At 35.4% G+C, this 20,255-nt stretch overlaps 1 protein-coding gene across 13 annotated transcripts in view; it reads right to left on the bottom strand.

The window, feature by feature from the left end:
- PHF14 (PHD finger protein 14) overlaps positions 1 to 20,255 on the bottom strand; it is a 230,174-nt gene that overhangs the window by 133,204 nt on the left and 76,715 nt on the right. For all 13 annotated transcript variants that reach the window (XM_055115712.1, XM_055115713.1, XM_055115707.1 and 10 more), the window contains 5 exons: positions 14,929 to 15,040; positions 9,096 to 9,233; positions 2,113 to 2,259; positions 1,211 to 1,481; positions 808 to 914 (listed from right to left, as the gene is read on the bottom strand). In XM_055115712.1, coding sequence (XP_054971687.1) covers positions 808 to 914; positions 1,211 to 1,481; positions 2,113 to 2,259; positions 9,096 to 9,233; positions 14,929 to 15,040 — 775 coding nt within the window. The remainder of the gene's footprint in view (positions 1 to 807; positions 915 to 1,210; positions 1,482 to 2,112; positions 2,260 to 9,095; positions 9,234 to 14,928; positions 15,041 to 20,255) is intronic.

Below are 20,255 nucleotides of genomic sequence, written 5' to 3'. Positions count from 1 at the left end.
AGGATCATAGAGTTTTTGTGAGTTGGCCAAGATCACAGAACTAGCAAGAATCCCCAGGTCCTCTGAATCTAATTCCAAGTACTCTTTTTACTACACAGTGTAGCTGATTATTGGAAACGTACTTCCTACTATTTTTTTATGACTTAAAATGTTTTCTAACAATAAGTCAATACCCGTTTTATATGTCAAGTTATACTTGGTATGACATTTTAACCACATTTTGCTTTTATAAGATATTTCTTTTTGAATCTTTTCTCATTAGGATGAAGAGGTACATGAAAATTCAAATTTGGAAATTTTTATTCCAAACATTATAATATAATTCAAGATAAATAATAATTTAAAGAAAAGTTTCTAAATTTTCTACAAACTTAGAAAGTGAAGCTCTATAGCAATGTTTATTGGTTAGAAATAGAGAACAGAGTCAGATGAGTTGGCCTCACACCAACTGACTTCATTTGTCAAGTCTGTGACTTGACTACTTTTGTGAACCTGGGCAAATTATTTAACTTCTTCAGGATTCAGTTTTCTCCCTGAAAATGGAAGCAATGATTATAACCTACACTATAAAGTTAAGCTGGGAATTAAATAATACATGTAAAGAGATCAAAATTATGCCTGGCACAGAAAGTGCTCAGTAAGAGACAGTGATGATAATGAAGCTAATGAGGAGTAGGAGTTATAGGGAAGAGCCAAAGAGCTCCAGAAGAAATTAAAAACAAAACATAAAAGAAATGCCATACATTCGCAAAAGAAATCATCAGTAAGATCTATCACATTATGTTGCATATTTTGTAGCTAACTTACCTTATTATATTCTACGTGAAGCTTTTCTTGTTCATTCTCTAATTTATCTTTTATATTCTTTTGTTCAGCCATATTTTCCTGAATTTGAATCATGCGCATATTTCTCTCTATTTAAATGAAATATCGAATTTTACTTTAGTAGGAAGTAAAAACTGACATAGGAAGAAACTAGCTATAAAGATGATCACACTGATAAACCTACATAGTTTAAAACTTTTAAGTATATTTACAAATAAATGAACCTAGCATTTTGTAAAAACCCACAACATATTAGGAAAATAAACATCCCTCTATGATATATGCAGCATGGCTAATAAATTTCTAAAAATTAACAGTATATCAAACATTTTCATTAACAAATTGTTCTCAGTGAAAATGTGCATGTATCAGTGTCTATACTGACCAAAATAATAATTCACAAAATCTGCAGTGAGAGCTGGTTGCTTATGTTTTCTCCTTCCATCCACACTAGAACTAGTATCTGAATTGTCCACTGGAAAGATATCTGTACTGATCCCCATGAGTTCTGCTTTCCGCATAAGTTTACGAATAGCTGAAGCACTGCTGGTGAGTGGTCTGGGCAATTTTTCCCTTGGAACCCAGGCCTGGGGTCTGGTAGATCGAGCTAGTTCTGCTTTGGCACGATACTGCTGAAGCCGGGCATTGATCCTTGCCTATAAAAGAAATGTATTCAAATTTTAAAAGATAATAAAATGAAACATGTTCCTTAAGATTTTTACATTGATTTTTATTCCCACGTTCGCAGAAAGATAATCAGAACTTCTCACACCAAAGCAAATTATAGGTATGAATGATCCTTAAGGTATACTGTATAATTTTTGAGTTACAATAAACTATATCTGCCCCTAGTAACAACTGTCCTAACTTATAATGAGAGTTTTGAGAAACTAATTAAGCTGAAGTTTCTCTTCTTAATAACTGCTATTGTCTCCATAGGTTTAATGTATATAAAATTATATTTTAAATATAGGCAAACTGACTAAATCCTTTGAACAGACTGAAACAAGATGTAATAAATATATTGCACTGATAGAGTAATTTCCTCACAGTCACATTTTTCAATGTGAAAATTTACTTTATAAAGGACTGCTCTGTTTGACTAAATGAGGAGTACTGTATTCAGCCAAAAATTATACTCACTATTTACCTTAATCACAATCCATTTCCTAGGTAACTAACCAAACTTCCTATTATACGTCACATGTCACTGGAAACCACACGAGACGTAAAATCCTTACATAACCTTAAAACAAAAACATACGGGTTTTGACATGAATCCCATACCTGTGCTTCTGGTGATAGTTGCTTCTCTCTCTCTTGCAAAGACATTTTACAATAGGACTGTAGAGCCAAGTAGTTTTTTCTCTTCCACTTTCTGTCTAATCTATCTGCATGTTGCTTACAATAAGCAAAGAATGGATCTGCTATATCCTATACAAAAAAAGCACAGAAAAATAGTGAACATTTGTACTCCAAAGAGTCATAAAAGACCTAACACAAAAGAATATTACTTCCTTTTCAAAGAATCTACTAGTGCTAGTTACATCTAATAAATTACAAAAATAATTTTTGTACATAATGATGAAAATTACTTCTTTAGAAACTTGATCTTGTATGTCAACTTCAAATTACCAACAACTTTTTTCTTTAAAGGGCCTGCGGGTTTAAAGATATTGAAATCAAATATAATGTATTATTTGGGTGTACTTGTATAGTAGCCCTTCAATATCCATGGGGGACTGGTTCCAGGACCCCCCAAGGATACCAAAATCTGTGGATGCTCAAGTGTCTTATGTTAAATGGTGTGGTATTTGCATCTAGTTTACATGCATTCTCCCACATATTTTAAGCAATCTCTACATTACTTATAATACCTAATACACAAATGTAAATGAGCAAATAGTTGTTACACTGTATTGGTTTTATATTTGTATTCTTTTTTATTACGCTTTTTTTTTTTCGAACATTTTCGATCTGCAGTTGGTTGAATCTAAGAATGTGTAATCCACAGACACGGAGGCCGGCTGTATTTTTTTAAAAAGTCGCTGTTTAAAACAAATAGGATTTTAATAATCTTAAGTAGAAATAATCATTAAATATTAAAGTTATGCATACATAAACTAATACTGCAAAACAACAATATTCGACTAGCCAACAAGATAAGTGTGGCATTTCTAACTGGCTAACAATGGACAGATTCTACTGAGGATAAAAATAGAATTAAGGGCCAGGCGTGGTGGCACATGCCTGTAATCCCAGCACTTTGGGAGACCGAGGCAAGCAGATCACTTGAGGTTGGGAGTTCGAGACTAGCCTGGCCAACATGGCAAAACCCTGTCTCTACTAAAAGTACAAAAATTAGCCAGGCACAGTGGCATGTGCCTGTAATCCCAGCTACTCAGGAGGCTGAGGTAGGAGAATTGCTTGAATACAGGAGGGAGATGTTGTAATTAACCGAGATCGCGCCACTGCACTCCAGCCTGGGTGACAGAGCGACAGTCTGTCTCAAAAAAAAAAAAAAAAAAAAAAAAAAATAGAACTAAGAAATTCTAAGCCCTGTCAATAAAAAAATTTAAGTTATGCCCCTAACTCTTTCCCTAAAAACTCAAGTGGAATTACAGCTCTCTCATAGCCTAACAGTACATTTTCATTCATAAAAAGTAGGGTACAAAAAAGAATATTTATTCTATCAAAAACAACTTGTAAAGATGTAGTACAAAAAAGTAATTTACAATGTAATTGCTAACAAAACAACAGGCTGTTCATTCTTTATGTCTGTCCCAAAAAGGAACAGTAAACATAAGCTATTAGTTTTTCTCTAAGTTATGTCAAAAGTGTCTCTAAGTAGAGTTTTACAACCCAAAGAGAAATGACAACACTACCGAGGAGAGACATATAAGAACAGAAAGAAAAAAAAATCTAGTGTGTCCTTAATATTAAAAAAAAAAAGCATATGAGGCAATTCTGTAGTATGATATCTATAGATGTCACAGTACAGCAATGTGTATCACAGAATTTGAAGACATAAAAACCTGGATACAAATCTTGGCTCTGTCATTTACTGGCTATGGGACTTCAAAAAATTGCTTAACATATCTGGGCCTCAGTTACCACATTAGTAAAACAGGGTTTACTTACAATTACTTCATACAGCTTTAAAAATTAAATACAAAAATTTAGTTAGGAGACTACATTAACACATACAAACAGCTGCTTTCTCATGACATGCTCTAAATCTTGGTGACAGAGATGTTAAATGGAAATAAAGATTATACCGAACCTCAGCCCAAATACCCAGATCTAGATAATTATTCTAATGTTTCAAAGTAAATGAGGTTGAAATTGAGTCATTAGAGATAGGATTCATGCTTGCATAAGTGAGTTAAGCATTTGGACCAAGACTCTGACTTAAGAAAAACACCAATACTTACTATGGCAGAAACTACTAACTGTCTTACAATATCCATTCTTCCCATTAGTACTAGAACCCTATGAGTTTTTACTGGGCATATGGCTACCCTGCTAGAAACTATCTGATCCAGCCTCCCCACAGCTAGATGTGGCCATGTGATTTAAGTTCTGGCCAATAAGTTGTATGAAATGCCCAGACCATGCCCTTGAAAGGAAGCTGCCTACTCTTAACGTCCTCTTTGCTACTTCCAATGAGGAAGAATCCAGTCAAGATGGTGATAAACCATCTTTGACTGTGTAGGAGAGTGCAATAGACTACAGGAAGGTGAAGCAAGAAGAAAGAAGGGAACTGATCCCTGGAACCAAACTCTCCTCAGTATCCAATCAGCCTGGAATTGTATATTAGAGTGAATTCAACTTCTTCTTCGTTTAAGCAACTCGTTACTTGGTTTTGTTAAACCAGTCAAAATAGTGTCCTAATTAATGCATTGGTTGACATGGAATATCCCTTCAACCTGCTTAGAGAAATGGAGCTTTCAAGATCCTACTCCCAATGGAAGACAGAAAGGGAAAAACATGTTTCTGAATATCTACCATGAAATAGGCACATGTGCTTTTGTATATGCTATCTCTTTAACCTTCACCACTACCACATGAGGTGGGTTCTACCATTTTAATATCAATTTTATGGATAGAAAACTGAAAGCCAGAGAGGTTAAGTTGCTGAACCAAGACCTATGTCCACTATGTAAGATCCATCTTCCTTAACCATTACCTGACTGTCATCAGATTCATTTAAAGAGATTTCTAAATAGAGGTTACTAGAGCCCAACTCTGCAAATTCTGACTTAGCAGAGCTGAGGCAAGGGCCTTAAATGCAAATGCCTTGAGAAGCAGTAACAGTCAACATAAATGGGTGAAGGAGACCTAAAAGATGCCAGAAAAATATAAGACAAAAATGAATGATGAGAGGCAGTTAGTAAATTCTGGGGCCTGTGAGAACTTAGAGCCTGTGGCAAACTGGAATGCCCCATCTAAAGTCATTTAAATTCAAGGTTTTCTTTTTTAACTCTACTCCTAACAAACAAAATCCATCTATGGATTAAGTTTAGCTTGTGGTCCTCTAGATGGCATGATTTGGTCTAGAATCTTAAAATCTTTTTTTTTTTTTTTTAAACAAAGCTCCCTGGGTAAAACTGACATAGCAGATCAAAGTTATATAAACTGAAAGAAGACACAACTTCAGTCTTGTACATTGAGAACCTTACCTGGCACTTGTAAAAACAGTGTATTTGAAGAACGTACATACGCTTTATTGGTATCTTAATAGTAAAATTGATGTGTTTACTGAAACCAGAAACATTTAAATACAATAATAACCTAATGGCATATCAAACTTATCTTCTTAATTATGCACTATCAATATTCTTGTCCACCCCACCTCAGCCATATATGCTCTAACAGAATGAAATCTTGAACTTCTGGGCTCAGCAATCCTCCCACCTCAGCCTCCTGAGCAGTTAGGACTATAGGCACACACCACCACACCTGGCTAATTTTTACATTTTGTGTAGAGATTGGGTCTTGCTATGTTGCCCAGGCTCATCTCAAAATCCTCTTGAGGCCAGCCTCAAGAGATCCTCCTTGGCTTGGCCTCCCAAAGTACTGGGATTACAGGTGTGTGCCACCACACCCGGTTTTATATTGTTTCAAATATAATTTTCTACAGAACAGAGTACAGCAATGTTCAATAGCACCAAATTATACTTTAATTACTGAAGAAACTACCATATGGCTTACTTGGACTATAAGTAACTTTAGACTATATAATGTAAAACATAGTAACATAAGTTGTAGTCAGCATAACTGAGCCTGCACAGTTATAGCTCAGTATTTTTTTACTTATTTATTTAAAATTTTTAGAGGTAGGGTTTCACTCTGTTCTCCAGGCTGAGTGCAGTGGTGAGAACATAGTTCAGTGCAGCCTCAAACTCCCGGGTATATGTGATCCTCTCACCTCGGCCTCTCTAGTAGCTCAGACTACAGGCACCATCACACCCAGCTAATTTTTTTTTTTTTTTTGGTAGAGATGGGGTCCTGCTATGTTGCCCAAACTGGCCTCAAACTCCTGGCCTCAAGCAATCCTCTGGCCTTGGCCTCCCAAAGTGTTGAGATTACAGGCATGAGCCACTGCACCCAGCCCTATAGTTCAGTTTTAAAAATAAGATGTTGTGTCATAACATGGTTTTAAATATCCTTCTAATAAAGCATGTTGTGTCATAACATGCTCTGACTATTCTTAATAAATCTGGAATATTCACAAAGTAGATGAAAAAGAATAGAAATGTCATATGGATTCTCACCAATGAGATAAAGGACTATGTCAGAAGGCTATACAAAGTCATAAAAAATACAGAAAGGTATACAATGTCATTAGATGAAACTGATATGTTTATTCTATTTTTCAACCTTTTTTTTTAACAGCCTATATAAAACCACCATGAAAAAGTAGTAAATCCAACTTGATATAGTCTTTTGAAAAGTTCCCTAGAATGTCTAAAGAGTATAAAATGGAAATAGAAGGCACGATATGCTCACAAACATAGATCTATTTTAGTTTAAAATGTGTTTCTTAATTTTAAATGCTATTACATTACATAAATCCTTATGTACATAAGTACAACCATCTAGAAATAGACAAGACAGAATGATTACTGTCAAATGCAAACTTCATTAATATTGATTCATGCAATATCCTGGGTTTTGAAATATCGTTCAGAAAACATTTAGAATTTTCTAATTCTGTTTATAACAAGAAACCAGTAACATATATATGTAAATATGCTTTAAATCATTTCCCCCCAAAACAACAGCACACTGAATAAGGTAGTGAATAGGGAGAAAAGTTGCATTTTATTATTCCAGCATCCAGGGCTCCCACCTAATTAATCAAGGGACACAGCAAGGCAAGGAAGATGCCTCAGGGCTAATTCTCACATCCTAATGTATCTGTTTCCCTGTAAATTTCCTCAAATTAGCTTATAGGTAAGATACACAGACCACAGAATGTAAACTATGTAGCTTAATATTATGTTTAGTTTCATTTAATTTGCATGCCTTTAGACGGAGATGCACTCTCCAAATCCCATAACTCCATTACACCCCACTGTCCCAAACATGGCTGCTTCACACATTTTTGTTAATTAGCTGCCATCTTGCCAAAAATGATGACATATGATGCTGTGCAAAGGAATCCAAATTACCATAGTAAAAAAGAAAGCTCTCCACTGGGTCCAAAAGAACCCTACCAACTGCAAAGCTCAAAGTTTTCCAGAAGTAGACAACTAACCTTATCCTATAGATTCCCTGATCCAAGTGTTTACGTAGTATTTATCTGGTCCTCTAACTCTTACCTGGATTGCCCTCTCGTACTTTTGCCCACCATCCTGAGTTGTAGCTATGAGGAATCCAGACTACCTTTACCGTATAATTATAACTCTATGTCTACCTAGTAGCTGAGAAGATGCTCACTGTTCATCCAGTAGCCTTCATCAAAGTACAACTCCTTAAAATCAAGAGACTGGAACAGCTATATAAATGAAGAGATTGGAACAGCTATATGTATCAAAAACAGCTACATGTATCAAAAATACAATTCCTATAAGATCTGTTTATTCATAAAATATATCCTTCAAATTTTTTTCTACAAATTTTCTTCATCAGACTATCTTTGCTCACTTTCTGGAAATGAAATAAATGTACTAAGATAAAATCTCAGCACAATAAACAAAATTTACCCAATAAAAGAAAAAACATAACAAGGAGAGGCTTAGACTATTACCATAAAGCCATCATGAATATGCAATAAAAATTACTAAATAAACATTCATTACTATGTAAGCTTAAGGAATGAACTGAACCTGCTCACAATTTGTTAACATTCTTAAAAATTACTGAGGACTCTAAAGGGTTTATGTGAGTTATATTTCAGACAGTTACCGTATTAAAAATTAAAACTGAAAATTTTTTGCAATATTCATTAATTTATTTTAAATAATGGGTCCATTACCGAAGTATACACTTTTACTAAATACAATTCACATACACACAAAAATTGAGTGAGGAGAGTGGCACTGTTTTACATTTTACATACTAATGTCTAGATAACTGACATAAAAAAAAGGTAGCTGGATTCTCAAAATTGTTTCTATATTCGGTGGGTTCTATTATACTGCATGTAATCTCTGGAAGTCTCCACTAATACTCATGAAAGAACAGAGTTCAGAAAAGTAAGTAACATTTTTATAGTGTAATGAAAATAGTTTTAAACTCAGAATACTTGAACGAATCTTAACCAGTCCCCAAACACTGAAAACAACTGATTTTTTAACGTAAAGCCAATAAATCTGAAAGGAATATTATGGAATTAAAAGTAACAGTAAAGAGATAGTAACAGAGATAGTAACTAAAGACACAGTAATGATTTTATTTAAAGAAAAATAGAGCAAGGTTACCCAAATACAGTTTCCGATTCTTGTATAAAATATGCTATTTTTTTTTAACTATAATTCATGGGGCTGAAATGCCGACATTTTAATGCTTTAAGACAACTTGGATTATCTTTCATTTTATCTGTCAGATCTTACTATAAAAATTATGTTTTCTAAACGTCTGACTAGCTTTAAAACTGACAAAACTCATAGACATTTACTCTTAAAGTTTTAGAACAGTGATCTTGGCAAGAACTTTAAGAATAAATGTTAAATTTTCTTTTATTATTTACACTTATTATAGGACATAGAGTCAAAAGATATCTTGTGAACATGTTCACCAACTATGGGTTTAAATAAACCTACCTCTTCCGCTGCTGCCTCTGAAAGCAGACCTTCCTTTTGAGCACAGGTCACATGGAAATAGGCTCTGCACATCCCTGCATCACAGCTAATGCAAACCCCAGTTCTAGCAAAGCGAGGGTCTTCACAAAAGCTACACTCCTACAACAAAGTAACAGAAAAATTCTCAAAGCAAACTTATTTCCAGACTAAAGACTGCATTCTCATACAAAGTGTCCACTAAATATTTAAAATGCTAAATACAAATAATGAACCAATTATGTACCAGTACAAACAATAATCATAGGCGAGCCAAGAGTTTATATGAAAAAAAGTAATTATCTATATGGTTCAAATAAATTAAAATTCAACTAATTTAATGATAATAAATAATAATACAACCATAATTAAAATTATTTGAGGACTTACTATGTGCCAGTCACTATTCCAAGCACTTTACATATACAGACAGTCCCCAGTTTACAATAGTTCCACTTCTAATTTTTTAACTTTACAATGTTGCAAAAACAATACACGCTCAGCAGAATCCACACTTTCAGTACCCATACGACCATTCTGTTTTCCATTTTCAGTAGAGTATTCAATAAATTACATGAGATAGTTAACATTTCATTATAAAATAAAGTTTTGTGTCAGATGATTGTGTTCAAGTGTAGGCTAATGTAAGTGTTCCAAGCATATTAAAGGTAGGCAACACTAAGCTGTGCTCAGTAAGTTAGGTGTATTAAATTAATTTCAACTTAAAATATTTTAAACTTACAATGGATTTATCAGGATGTAAACCCATCATAAGTCAAGGACTATATGTATAAATATATGTAATCATTGAACACAACTACTATGAAGAAGAGGTACTATAACTATTCCCATTTTACACATGAGGAAATTAAAGACAAGTTAAGAAATCTGCTTGCCAAAAATAACAAAGAAAGTAAATGTAAAGCTTCAAACCAGGACAATCTTACTTTAAAGCCCACCATCAAGCTATACTAATTCTTAACCAATATAAAATTGCTTGGAAAAGGAAACAAGAGACCAGAGAAAATCCAACAAAAAATCTAGGCATTACAACCTAGAAATCATGCATGTTTTAAATATCTTTAAGACAACTAAAAGTAATTTTAGGTTAATAATCAGGTGAAATTGGTAGTAATATACAACACAGTCAATTATGTACATTCTTTCTGTATAAAAAGAGAAAATTTATAAAACCAAGGTATGAACTGTTGAAATTACCCCAAGTCCTCTCAGATTTATTTTTTTCTTATTCCTTTAACTATCTCTTAAAAGAAAAAGGGGGAATTAGCTAGTCTAAAAGTTTAAACTACTCTGGTAACAGAAATCTTCATAAAAGAAAAAGATGTTAAATTATGAAAGACTGACAATGAACAATTAAAGAATTGTTTAATATAAGTATTCAAAGTGAACTACATAAGAAGGAAACAAATACAAGGAAAATTTTAAAATTTCAATAGTCAAATCCTGACATCCTACTGCCTAGTTAATATAATTTCTCTAATAACAGTAGAACATAAATGGTATAATATACTGGCAAATAGCAATCTAAACATGAGATTGAGCGAGAGAGATAAAGAGAAATTAAATTATTTAAAGGATGTCCACACTGTGAACAGAGACATACTGTTTAGAATAATTATCTGGATAATTTCATGTAATATGTTGAAATTGAGCACGGGATTTCAGAGTGAATATAAGGAAAATATTCCTGACAGCGTTTTTAGACTATAAAACAATCTATCAAAGAAAACAGAATCTTCCTCAGTCGCCTGAATCATTTAAAATGCTAGTGAACTAAGCAACTGAGAACACAGGAGAACATAATTCAGACTGGAAAATGAGTAGACAATGTGGTCTAGAAGGCTGTCCCAGTCATGATTTACAACATTGTATCTGATTTTGCAGAGAAGCCAGAGAGTACCTAATTTTCAACTCAGTTTCCTAGTGATGTTTTCTTAAAGCAAAATAAGCAAGAGGAAATTAGCCTGGACCTGTTTCTGTACATGGAACTTTACACAAGGTGAAATTTAATTTAGAAAAATTCCTTGTAATAAATTAAATTTAAAAAAAAAAAAACAAGCTTCAACTAACCACAACAGCCAACTAGACATCAGATAATGTAACTGGACACTTTCTACTAAATCATACCCATACAGAAAAACAACACAGCTGTAGTCAATTAAGTAATTTCCTTACTTTGGTTCCACATTCAGCCAATAGAAGCCCACTGCTCACACTATTGAAGTGGGCATCTCTGAGCCTTTTCTAGTTGTAAGTGCTGCCCAATAAATACATCTGTTAATGCTCAAATAACCTCTGTTAAATTTACAAGCATACATCAGAGATAACCCAAGTTCAGCTCCAGACCACTTCAATAAAGTATCACAATAAAACAAATCACGACAATTTTTTAGTTTCTCCATGTATTTTCAAGTTAGGTTTACACTACCTGTAGTCTGTTAAATGTATAATAACATTATGTATTTTTAAAATGTTAAGTACATTAATTTAAAAATACTTTATTGCTAAAAAATGTTAATGATCACTTGAGCCTTCAGCAAGTCATAATCTTTTTGCTGGTGAAAGATGTTGCTTTGATGTGGATGGCCACTGACGGATGGGGGTGGTGGTGGTTGCTGAAAGTTGGAGTGGCTGTGGCAATTTCTCTTCTTTTTTTTTTTTTTTTTTGATGGAGTCTCACACTGTCACCCAGGCTGGAGTACAGTGGTGCAATCTCGGCTCACTGCAACCTCCACCTCCTGTGTTCAAGTGATTCTCCTGCCTCAGCTTCCTGAGTAGCTGGGGTTACAGGCACGTGCCACCACGCCCAGCTAATTTTTCTATTTTTAGTAGATACAGGGTTTTGCCACGTTGGCCAGGCTGGTCTCGAACTCCTGACCTCAGGTGACCCACCCAACTCGGCCTCCCAAAGTGTCAGGATTACAGGCGTGAGCCACCGCACCCAGCCTGGCAATTTCTTTTTCTTTTTTTTTTTTTTTTGAGACGGAGTCTCACTCTGTCACCTAGGCTGGAGGGCAATGGCACGATCTCGGCTCACTGCAAGCTCTGCCTCCCGGGTTCACGCCATTCTCCTGCCTCAGCCTCCCAAGTAGCTGAGACTACAGGCACCTGCTACCATGCCCGGCTAATTTTTTGTATTTTTTTAGTAGAGACGGGGTTTCACCGTGTTAGCTGGGATGGTCTTGATCTCCTGACCTCATGATCCGCCCACCTCGGCTTCCCAAAGTGCTGGGATTACAGGCGTGAGCCACCGTGCCCGGCTGGCAAGTTCTTAAAATAAAACAATGAAGTTTGCTGCATAGATTCATCCTTCCTTTTATGAAAGATTTCTCTGTGGCACGTGATGCTATTTGACAGCATTTTACCCATGGTAAAACTTCCTTCAAAATTGGAGTCAATCCTCTCAAACCCTCTTGCTGCTTAATCAATCAAGTTTATGTAATATCCTAAGTCTTTTGTTGTAATTTTAACAATGTTCATAGCATCTTCACCAGGAGTAGATTCCAACTCGAGAAACCACTTTCTTCACTCATCCATGAGAAGTAACTCCTCATCTGTTCAAATTTTTATCATGAGATCGCAGCAGTTCAGTCACCTTTGGCTACACTTCTAATTCTAGTTATCTTGTTATTTCTGCCACATCTGCAGTGACTTCCTCCACTGAATTCTTCAACCCCTTCAAAGTTATCCATGAAGGCTGCAATCAAATTCTTCCAAACTCCTGTTAATATGGATATTTTGACCTCCTCCCATGAATCATAAATATTCTTAATGACATCTAAAAAAGTGACTCCTTTCTAGAAGGTTTTCAATTTACTTTGCCCAGATCCATCAGAGGAATCACTACGTATGGCAGCTATAGCCTTATGAAATGTATTTCTTAAATAATCAGACTTTAAAGTCAAAATGACTCCTTCATCCATGGGCTTCAGAATGGCTGTTGTGACAGCAGGCAGGAAAACACATTAATCTCCTTGTACTTCATCAGAGCTCTTGGGTGACCAGGTGCACTGTCGATAAGCAGTAATCTTTTGAAAGGAATCTTTTTTCTGAGCAGTAAGTCTCAACAAGGGGCTTAAAATATCCAGTAAACCATGCTGTACACAGATGTGCTGTGTACAGGCTTTGTTGTTCCATTTACAGAGCACAGGCAGAGAAGATTTAACATAATACTTAAGGGCTCTAGGATTTTCACAATACTAAAGGAGCACCGGCTTCAACTTAAAGTCACCAGCTGCATTCACCTCTAAACAAGAGAGACAGCCTGCCCTTAGAAGCCAGACAGTGACTTCTCCTCTCTAGCTATGGTAAGTCCTAGATGGCATCTTCTTCCAATAGAAGACTGTTTCACCTACATTGAAAATCTTTGTTGAATGTACGAATCTTCATCACTTGTCTTAGCTAAATCTTCTGAATAACTTGCTGCAACTTCTCCATCAGGACCTGCTGCATCTTCTTCATCTTTTATATTACGGAGATGGCTTCTTTCCTTAAACCTCATGAACCAACCTCTGCTACCTTTCAACCTTTCTTCTGCAGCTTCCTCACCTCTCTCAGCCTTCACAATATTGAACAGTTAGGGTCATGCTCTGGATGAGGTTTTGGCTTAAGGGAATGTTGTGGCTGCTATGATCTATCCCTACTATTAAAATTTTCTCCATTATCAGCAATAAGGCAGCTTCACTTTCTTATCATTCATGTGTTTGCTGGAGTAGCACTTTTAATTTCCTTCAAGAGCTTTTCCTTTGCACTGACATACTGGCTATTTGGCAGAAGAGGCCCAGCTTTTGGCCTACCTAGGCTTTCGACATGCCTTCCTCACTAAGCTTAATCATTTCTAGCTTTTAATTTAAAGTGACAGATGTATGACTCTTCCTTTCACTTGAACACTTAGAGGCCACTGTAGAATTATTAATTGGCCAAATTTCTTTTTCTGTTTTTTTGAGATGGAGTCTCACTCTGTCGCCCAGGCTGGAGTGCCGTGGCACAATCTCAGCTCACTGCAACCTCCACCTCCTGGGTTCAAGCGATTCTCCTGCCTCAGCCTCCTGAGTGGCTGGGATTACAGGCACGCGCCACCACGCCCAGCTAATTTTTTGTATTTTTAGTAGAGACGAGGTTTCGCCATGTTGGCCAGGCTGGTCTCGAACTCCTAACCTCAGGTGATCTGCCCACCTTGGCCTCCCGAAGTGCTGGGATAACAGGTGTGAGCCACCACACCCAGCCCTAATTGGCCAAATTTCAATTTCACTGTGTCTCAGCGAACAGAGAGGCCCCAACCAAGTCAGGGAGAAAGATAGGGGAACACCAGGTTGGTGAAGCAGTCAGAACACACATAACATATATCAATTAAGTTCACCATCTATTAAGGGCATGTTAACGGCACGCCCCAAAACAATTACAATAACAGCATCAAAGATCACTTCTAATATTCTTTTTCATAATTTTGACAAATTCCACTTCAAAAGTAAAGTCAGAAATTAGGCTTATATTTGATCCAACTAATTGTAAATAAGGTTTTGGTCTATGTATTAGGCATTGTGAACAGTGCCAGGGAAATGGTAGTAGTACCAATTATCATTTTACCTCATACGTTATTCTAAATTAAGAATGTATAGAAGAATTTATACATTATTGGCTTTCTAGGAAAACTACTATCAATAATAAATGATTTAGTGCTAAATAGAATGATTCCTAGTAAGCATTTCTGCAGTCAACATAATACAAATAAAAAGCCAGGTAAACTAACAAGTAAAACCTTTCTCTTTCAAGCAATCAAAAATGCTTTGTGTCTCACCTTGGCACCATATTTGGAATAGTTCATTTCCGTTAGTGTTACTGGTCGTAATTTGTCAATATCTCCAAAGGCTACTCCAGGAACATACAGGGCACAAACAATATGAACCCATCTAAGAAGAGAAGATATGATTTTGCTATCAAATCTTTTAATAAAATTCCCACACACAAAACAAACATATAAAACACTTGCCATCTCAAAATACTACCAAGAGAATTCTGTAATCAAATGTTAAAATCTCCCAATCTCAGGCACATCATTAAAAAATATGAAACACCTACAGAATAACACTTAGTTACAAAAAAGGGGACTGAAATTACTTTTCCAGCAGCGTAGCCAAAACTGAGAGCTAACAACTATAATTGCCTTTCACTTAAAATTCACTCACTGCACTTTGCACTTATCTATTCTTAAATATTTGCATAAAACTACTATTCAAATGAAACAAAACATCATTTTCATATGCAAGGAAAGGTAGTCACATTCATTATTTCAAGCCCTTTGAGAATTAAGGATACTAATTTAATAACTGTGAATTTACTCTGCAGTAATTAGGTAAAATTTCTCTTATTATTCTTTTCCAAAAGCTGCTGGGGTAATAATCTTTAAGGACATATTTTACAATTTTTGTATACAGTTTTAACTTCCTTTCCAGATTAAAACTGCTGGGAAAAGGTACAGAATAAGCAATTCACATTTTTATTCATCTTATCTGTTTACCATACAATCTATATACTAAAATTTATATGCCCCAAATATAAATATTTATTAAAGTTTGAATGATGCTATAAGACTAAAACAAAGAATGCTCAGAGTTTCAGTACACTGAAAAAAATTGCAGTTGTTTCTAATTTCATTTTTTAAAAACTGCTCTGAACCTTTTTTAATATATTAGGCACTCTTTCTGCTTGCTTACAACAAAACAAAATGTGGGATCACTGACTTTGAAATTTAAACAGTAGATCTTAGCACTTTTGTAAGAAAGAGGGTCACAGCAGCAAATCTCTATTAACCCTGTGAATATATTAACAACAAATTCTGCTTTATCACAACTTAAGAGGCTATGCATGCTACATGGTTCTGGGTTTTGTGGTGCATTATGAGTTTTAGAGGACTAAGACCAAAAATTATTCTCTAGAGGCACTGGGAAAAATAGTTCTAAATCTTTTTTAAAAATTATCTTTTTTATTGGGGAAAAAAGCCAAGGTTTTGAGATTTTCTTGATAGAATGTTTTAATCCAACCTCCCAAATACATCCTATGGAGTTCAATATAAAGATACACATCTTCAACAAGCAGCTGCTTTCTCAATTTAATTTGTTCAGTTTTTTCATGCTCCACTGATGTAATAAATGTCGCTATACTCTGTAGGAGTTTATCTTTGATAAACCTAACAGCTGGCTGCTTGCTTCATACTGACCTTCTTAAAATATAGTACACAAGTACTACAGATTTAAACTGCCATTTCAATGTGACTGGCATACAAGGATATCATTCTCCCAACCACTCATGTGAGGATACCAACTTGAGTCCTCATTAAAATACCTATCAAAGTCAATGAAAATCACGGCCGAGACAACTATGGTCCCTTTTAATACCAGCTGTAAACAGTTTCTTGTTCATCTGTTTAGATGCACATTATTTATAACTTTGTAATTAAGACAAATCTACAATTTAAAAAAAATCTTCCTTGTTACTTTACCATTAATTTTGCTTGAAGCTATTATGACAGATGTTGACTGGGGAAAGGAACAGGAAATAAGCATCACATAAAACCACCAAAAAACAGTCAGAATTGTCATCCTAGCACAAACTATTAACAGATTATTGTAAATTCATATATTTTAATAAAGCAGACTAAGTAGAATGATACTTCTCAAAAGACTCATTTAAGAATGAAAACTATATTAATCAATAAAATTGGAGTTTAAAGTGCTCTGTATCAGTAATGCCTTTACAGCATGTAAAACAAATTCACGTCAAGTACGTTATTTTCATTCCTTCATTCAGTAATCAATTATAAGTGTCTACTAGGCACAGAGCACCATAAAGGTAGTTTGGAAGTTATAAAGATGTATGTGAAGTGCTTACAGCAGAGTGTGGCTCACTGTCTTCACTCAAGAAATGTAACTACAAGGAAAAAAAAGCCTAAAAGCTTCTGTTGAGTAGGAGGTTGTTCATTTACATATGAAGAATTGGTTTCAGAAAGATTAACTGATTTTCAAATATAACAAGTCTAGCAAGGGACAGAACTAAGACTTACTAAGTCTAGAATTTTAAAGAAAAAAAAAAGAAAGAAGTGGTCGGGCACAGTGGCTCATGCCTGTAATCCCAGCACTTTGGGAGGCAGAGGTAGGAGGATCACTTAAGCTCAGGAGTTTGAGACCAGCCTGCGCAACATGGTGAAACCCCATCGCTACAAAAAATAAAAAATTTAGCCAGGTGTCGTGGCATGCCCCTGTAGTCCCAGCTACTTGGGAGGCTGAGGTAGGAGGACTGCTTGAGCCTAGGAGGCGGGGGTTTACAATGAGCCAAGATCATGCCACTGCACTCCAGTCAGGGTGACAAAGCCAGACGTTCTCTCAAGAAAAAAAGAAAAAATTGGCCAGGTACAGTAATCCTAACAGTTTGGAAGGCTGAGGTGGGAGGACTGCTTGAGCCCAGGAGTTCAAGACCAGCCTGGGCAGCAGGTTGAAACCTCGTCTCTACAGAAAAATACAAACATTAGCCTGGTGTGGTGGCACACACCTATAACCTGCACTACTCAGGAAGCTTCAGTGGGAGGATCACCTGAGCCCAGGAGGCAGAGGTTGCAGTGAGCCAATATCGTGCCACTGCACTTTAGCCTGGGGAACACTTTAGCCTGTCTGATCGGAAAAAAAAAAAAGAAAGAACTGAGACATAAAGATGTCAATGCTGCCTTTTATTGCAACATAAAGCTTATTTTTAAAAATTAAGGAATTTAGTTCAAAGCCATATTTCATTTCAGAACAGCTGGGAGGACACCCAACAAAGGACATAAAGAAGAAGAGTATGATGAATAGTAATGGAAACACAACATACCAAAATCTATGGGATAGAGCAAAAGCCCTACTAAGAGGGAGGTTTATAGCTATAAGTACCTACATCAAAAGAGAAAAAACTTCAAATAAACAATCCAATGATGTATCTTAAAGAACTAGGAAAGCAAGAGCAAACCAAACCCAAAATTAGTAGATTAATAAAGATCAGAGCAGAAATAAATAAAATTGAAATAAAAAATATATACAAAAGATCAATGAAACAAAATGTTAGTATTTTGAAAAGGTAAACAACACTGACAAACCTTTAGCCAGGCTGAGGAAAAAAGAGAGAAGATACAAGTAAATAAAATTAGAAATACAAAAGGAGACATTATAACTGATATTGCAGAAATTCAAAGGATCATTAGCAGCTACTATGAGCAACTATATGCCAATAAATTAGAAAATCTAAAAGAAATGGATGAACTCCTAGACACATACAACCTACCAAGATTGAACCATGAAGAAATCCAAAGCCTGTACAGACCAATAACAAGTAACGAGATTGAAGCCATAATAAAGTCTCCCAGTAAAGAAAAGCCTGGGACTGCTTGACCTGATGGCTTCGCTGCTGAATTTTACCAAATACTTAAAAAAGAACTAATACCAATCTTACTCAAACTATTCCAAAAAATAGAGGAAGAGGGAGTATTTCCAAACTCATTCTACGAGGCCAGTGTTACTCTGATACCAAAACCAGCCAAAGGCACATCAAAAAAAGAAAACTACAGGCCAGTATCTCTGATGAACATTGACGCAAAGATCCTCAACAAAATACCAGCAAACCTAATTTAACAATACATTAGAAAGATCATTATGACCAAGTAGGATTTATCCCTGGGTTGCAAGGATGGTTCAACATAAGCAAATCAATCAACATGATACATCACATCAACAGGATGAAGGATAAAAACCATATGATCACTTCAACTGAAGCTGAAAAAGCATTTAATAAAATTCAACATCCCTTCATCATAAAAACTCCCCAAAAACAGGGGATAGAAAGACATACCTCAACATAATAAAAGCGATATATGACAGACCCACAGCTAGTATCATACTGAATGGGAAAAACTGTAAGCTTTTCCTCTAAGATCTGGAACACGACAAGCATGCCCACTGTCACCACTGTTATTCAACATAGTACTGGAAGCCCTAGCTTCCGGCAATCAGACAACAGAAAGATAAAAAGGGCATCCAAATTGGAAAAAAAGAAGTCAAATTATTCTTGTTTGCAGGTAATATAATGTTGTATTTGGAAAAACCTAAAGACTCCATAAGAAAACTATTAGAACCGATAAATTCAGTAAAGTTGCAAAAGACAAAAGCAACATACAAAAATCAGGAGCATGTCTATGTGACAACAGTGAATAATCTGAAAAAGAAAGTTTAAAAGTAATGGCATTTACAATAGCCACACATAAGATTAAATACCTAGGAATTAACTTAAAGAAGTAAAAGATTTCTATAATAACAACTATAAAACACTGATGAAAGAAATTGAAGACGACACCAAAAAATGGAAAAATATTCCATGTTCACAAACTGGAAGAATCAATATTGTTAAAATGCCCATACTACCCAAAGCAATCTACAGATTCAATGCAATCCCTATCAAAATACCAATGACATTCTTCACAGAAATAGAAAAAATAATCCTAAAATGTATACGGAACCACAAAAGACCCAGGAGAGCCAAAGCTACCCTAAGCAAAGAAGAATCATACTACCTGACTTCAAATTATACCACAAACCTACAGTAACCAAAACAGCATGGTACTGTCATAAAACAAATACACAGAACAAAGGAACAGAATACAGAATTGAGAAACAAATCCACGCACCTAAGTGAACTTAGTGCCTAACAAAGGTGCCAGGAACATATATATGGGAAAAGACAGTTTCTTCAACAAATGGTGCTGGAAAAACTGCATATCCATATGCAGAAGAAGGAAACTAGACCCCATCACTTGCCATATACAAAAATCAAACCAAAATGGATTAAAGACTTAAATCTAAGACCTCAAACTATGAAAATACTACAAGAAAACATTGGGGACTCCAGGACATTGCTCTGGGTAAAATTTCTTGAGTGAGACTCCACAAGCACAAGCAACCAAAGCAAAAATAGACAAAAGATATCATATCAGGTTTTTTAAAAAGCAAGATCACAACAAGCTGGGCAAAGGATACATCATCAAACTGAAGAGACAACCCACAGAATGGGAGAAAATATTTGCAAATTACCCAACTAACATGGGATAAA

This window comes from Pan paniscus, chromosome 6, assembly GCF_029289425.2.
Source record: "Pan paniscus chromosome 6, NHGRI_mPanPan1-v2.0_pri, whole genome shotgun sequence".
Taxonomy (NCBI): Eukaryota; Metazoa; Chordata; class Mammalia; order Primates; family Hominidae; genus Pan; species Pan paniscus.
This window is presented reverse-complemented; position numbering and strand designations above follow the sequence as displayed.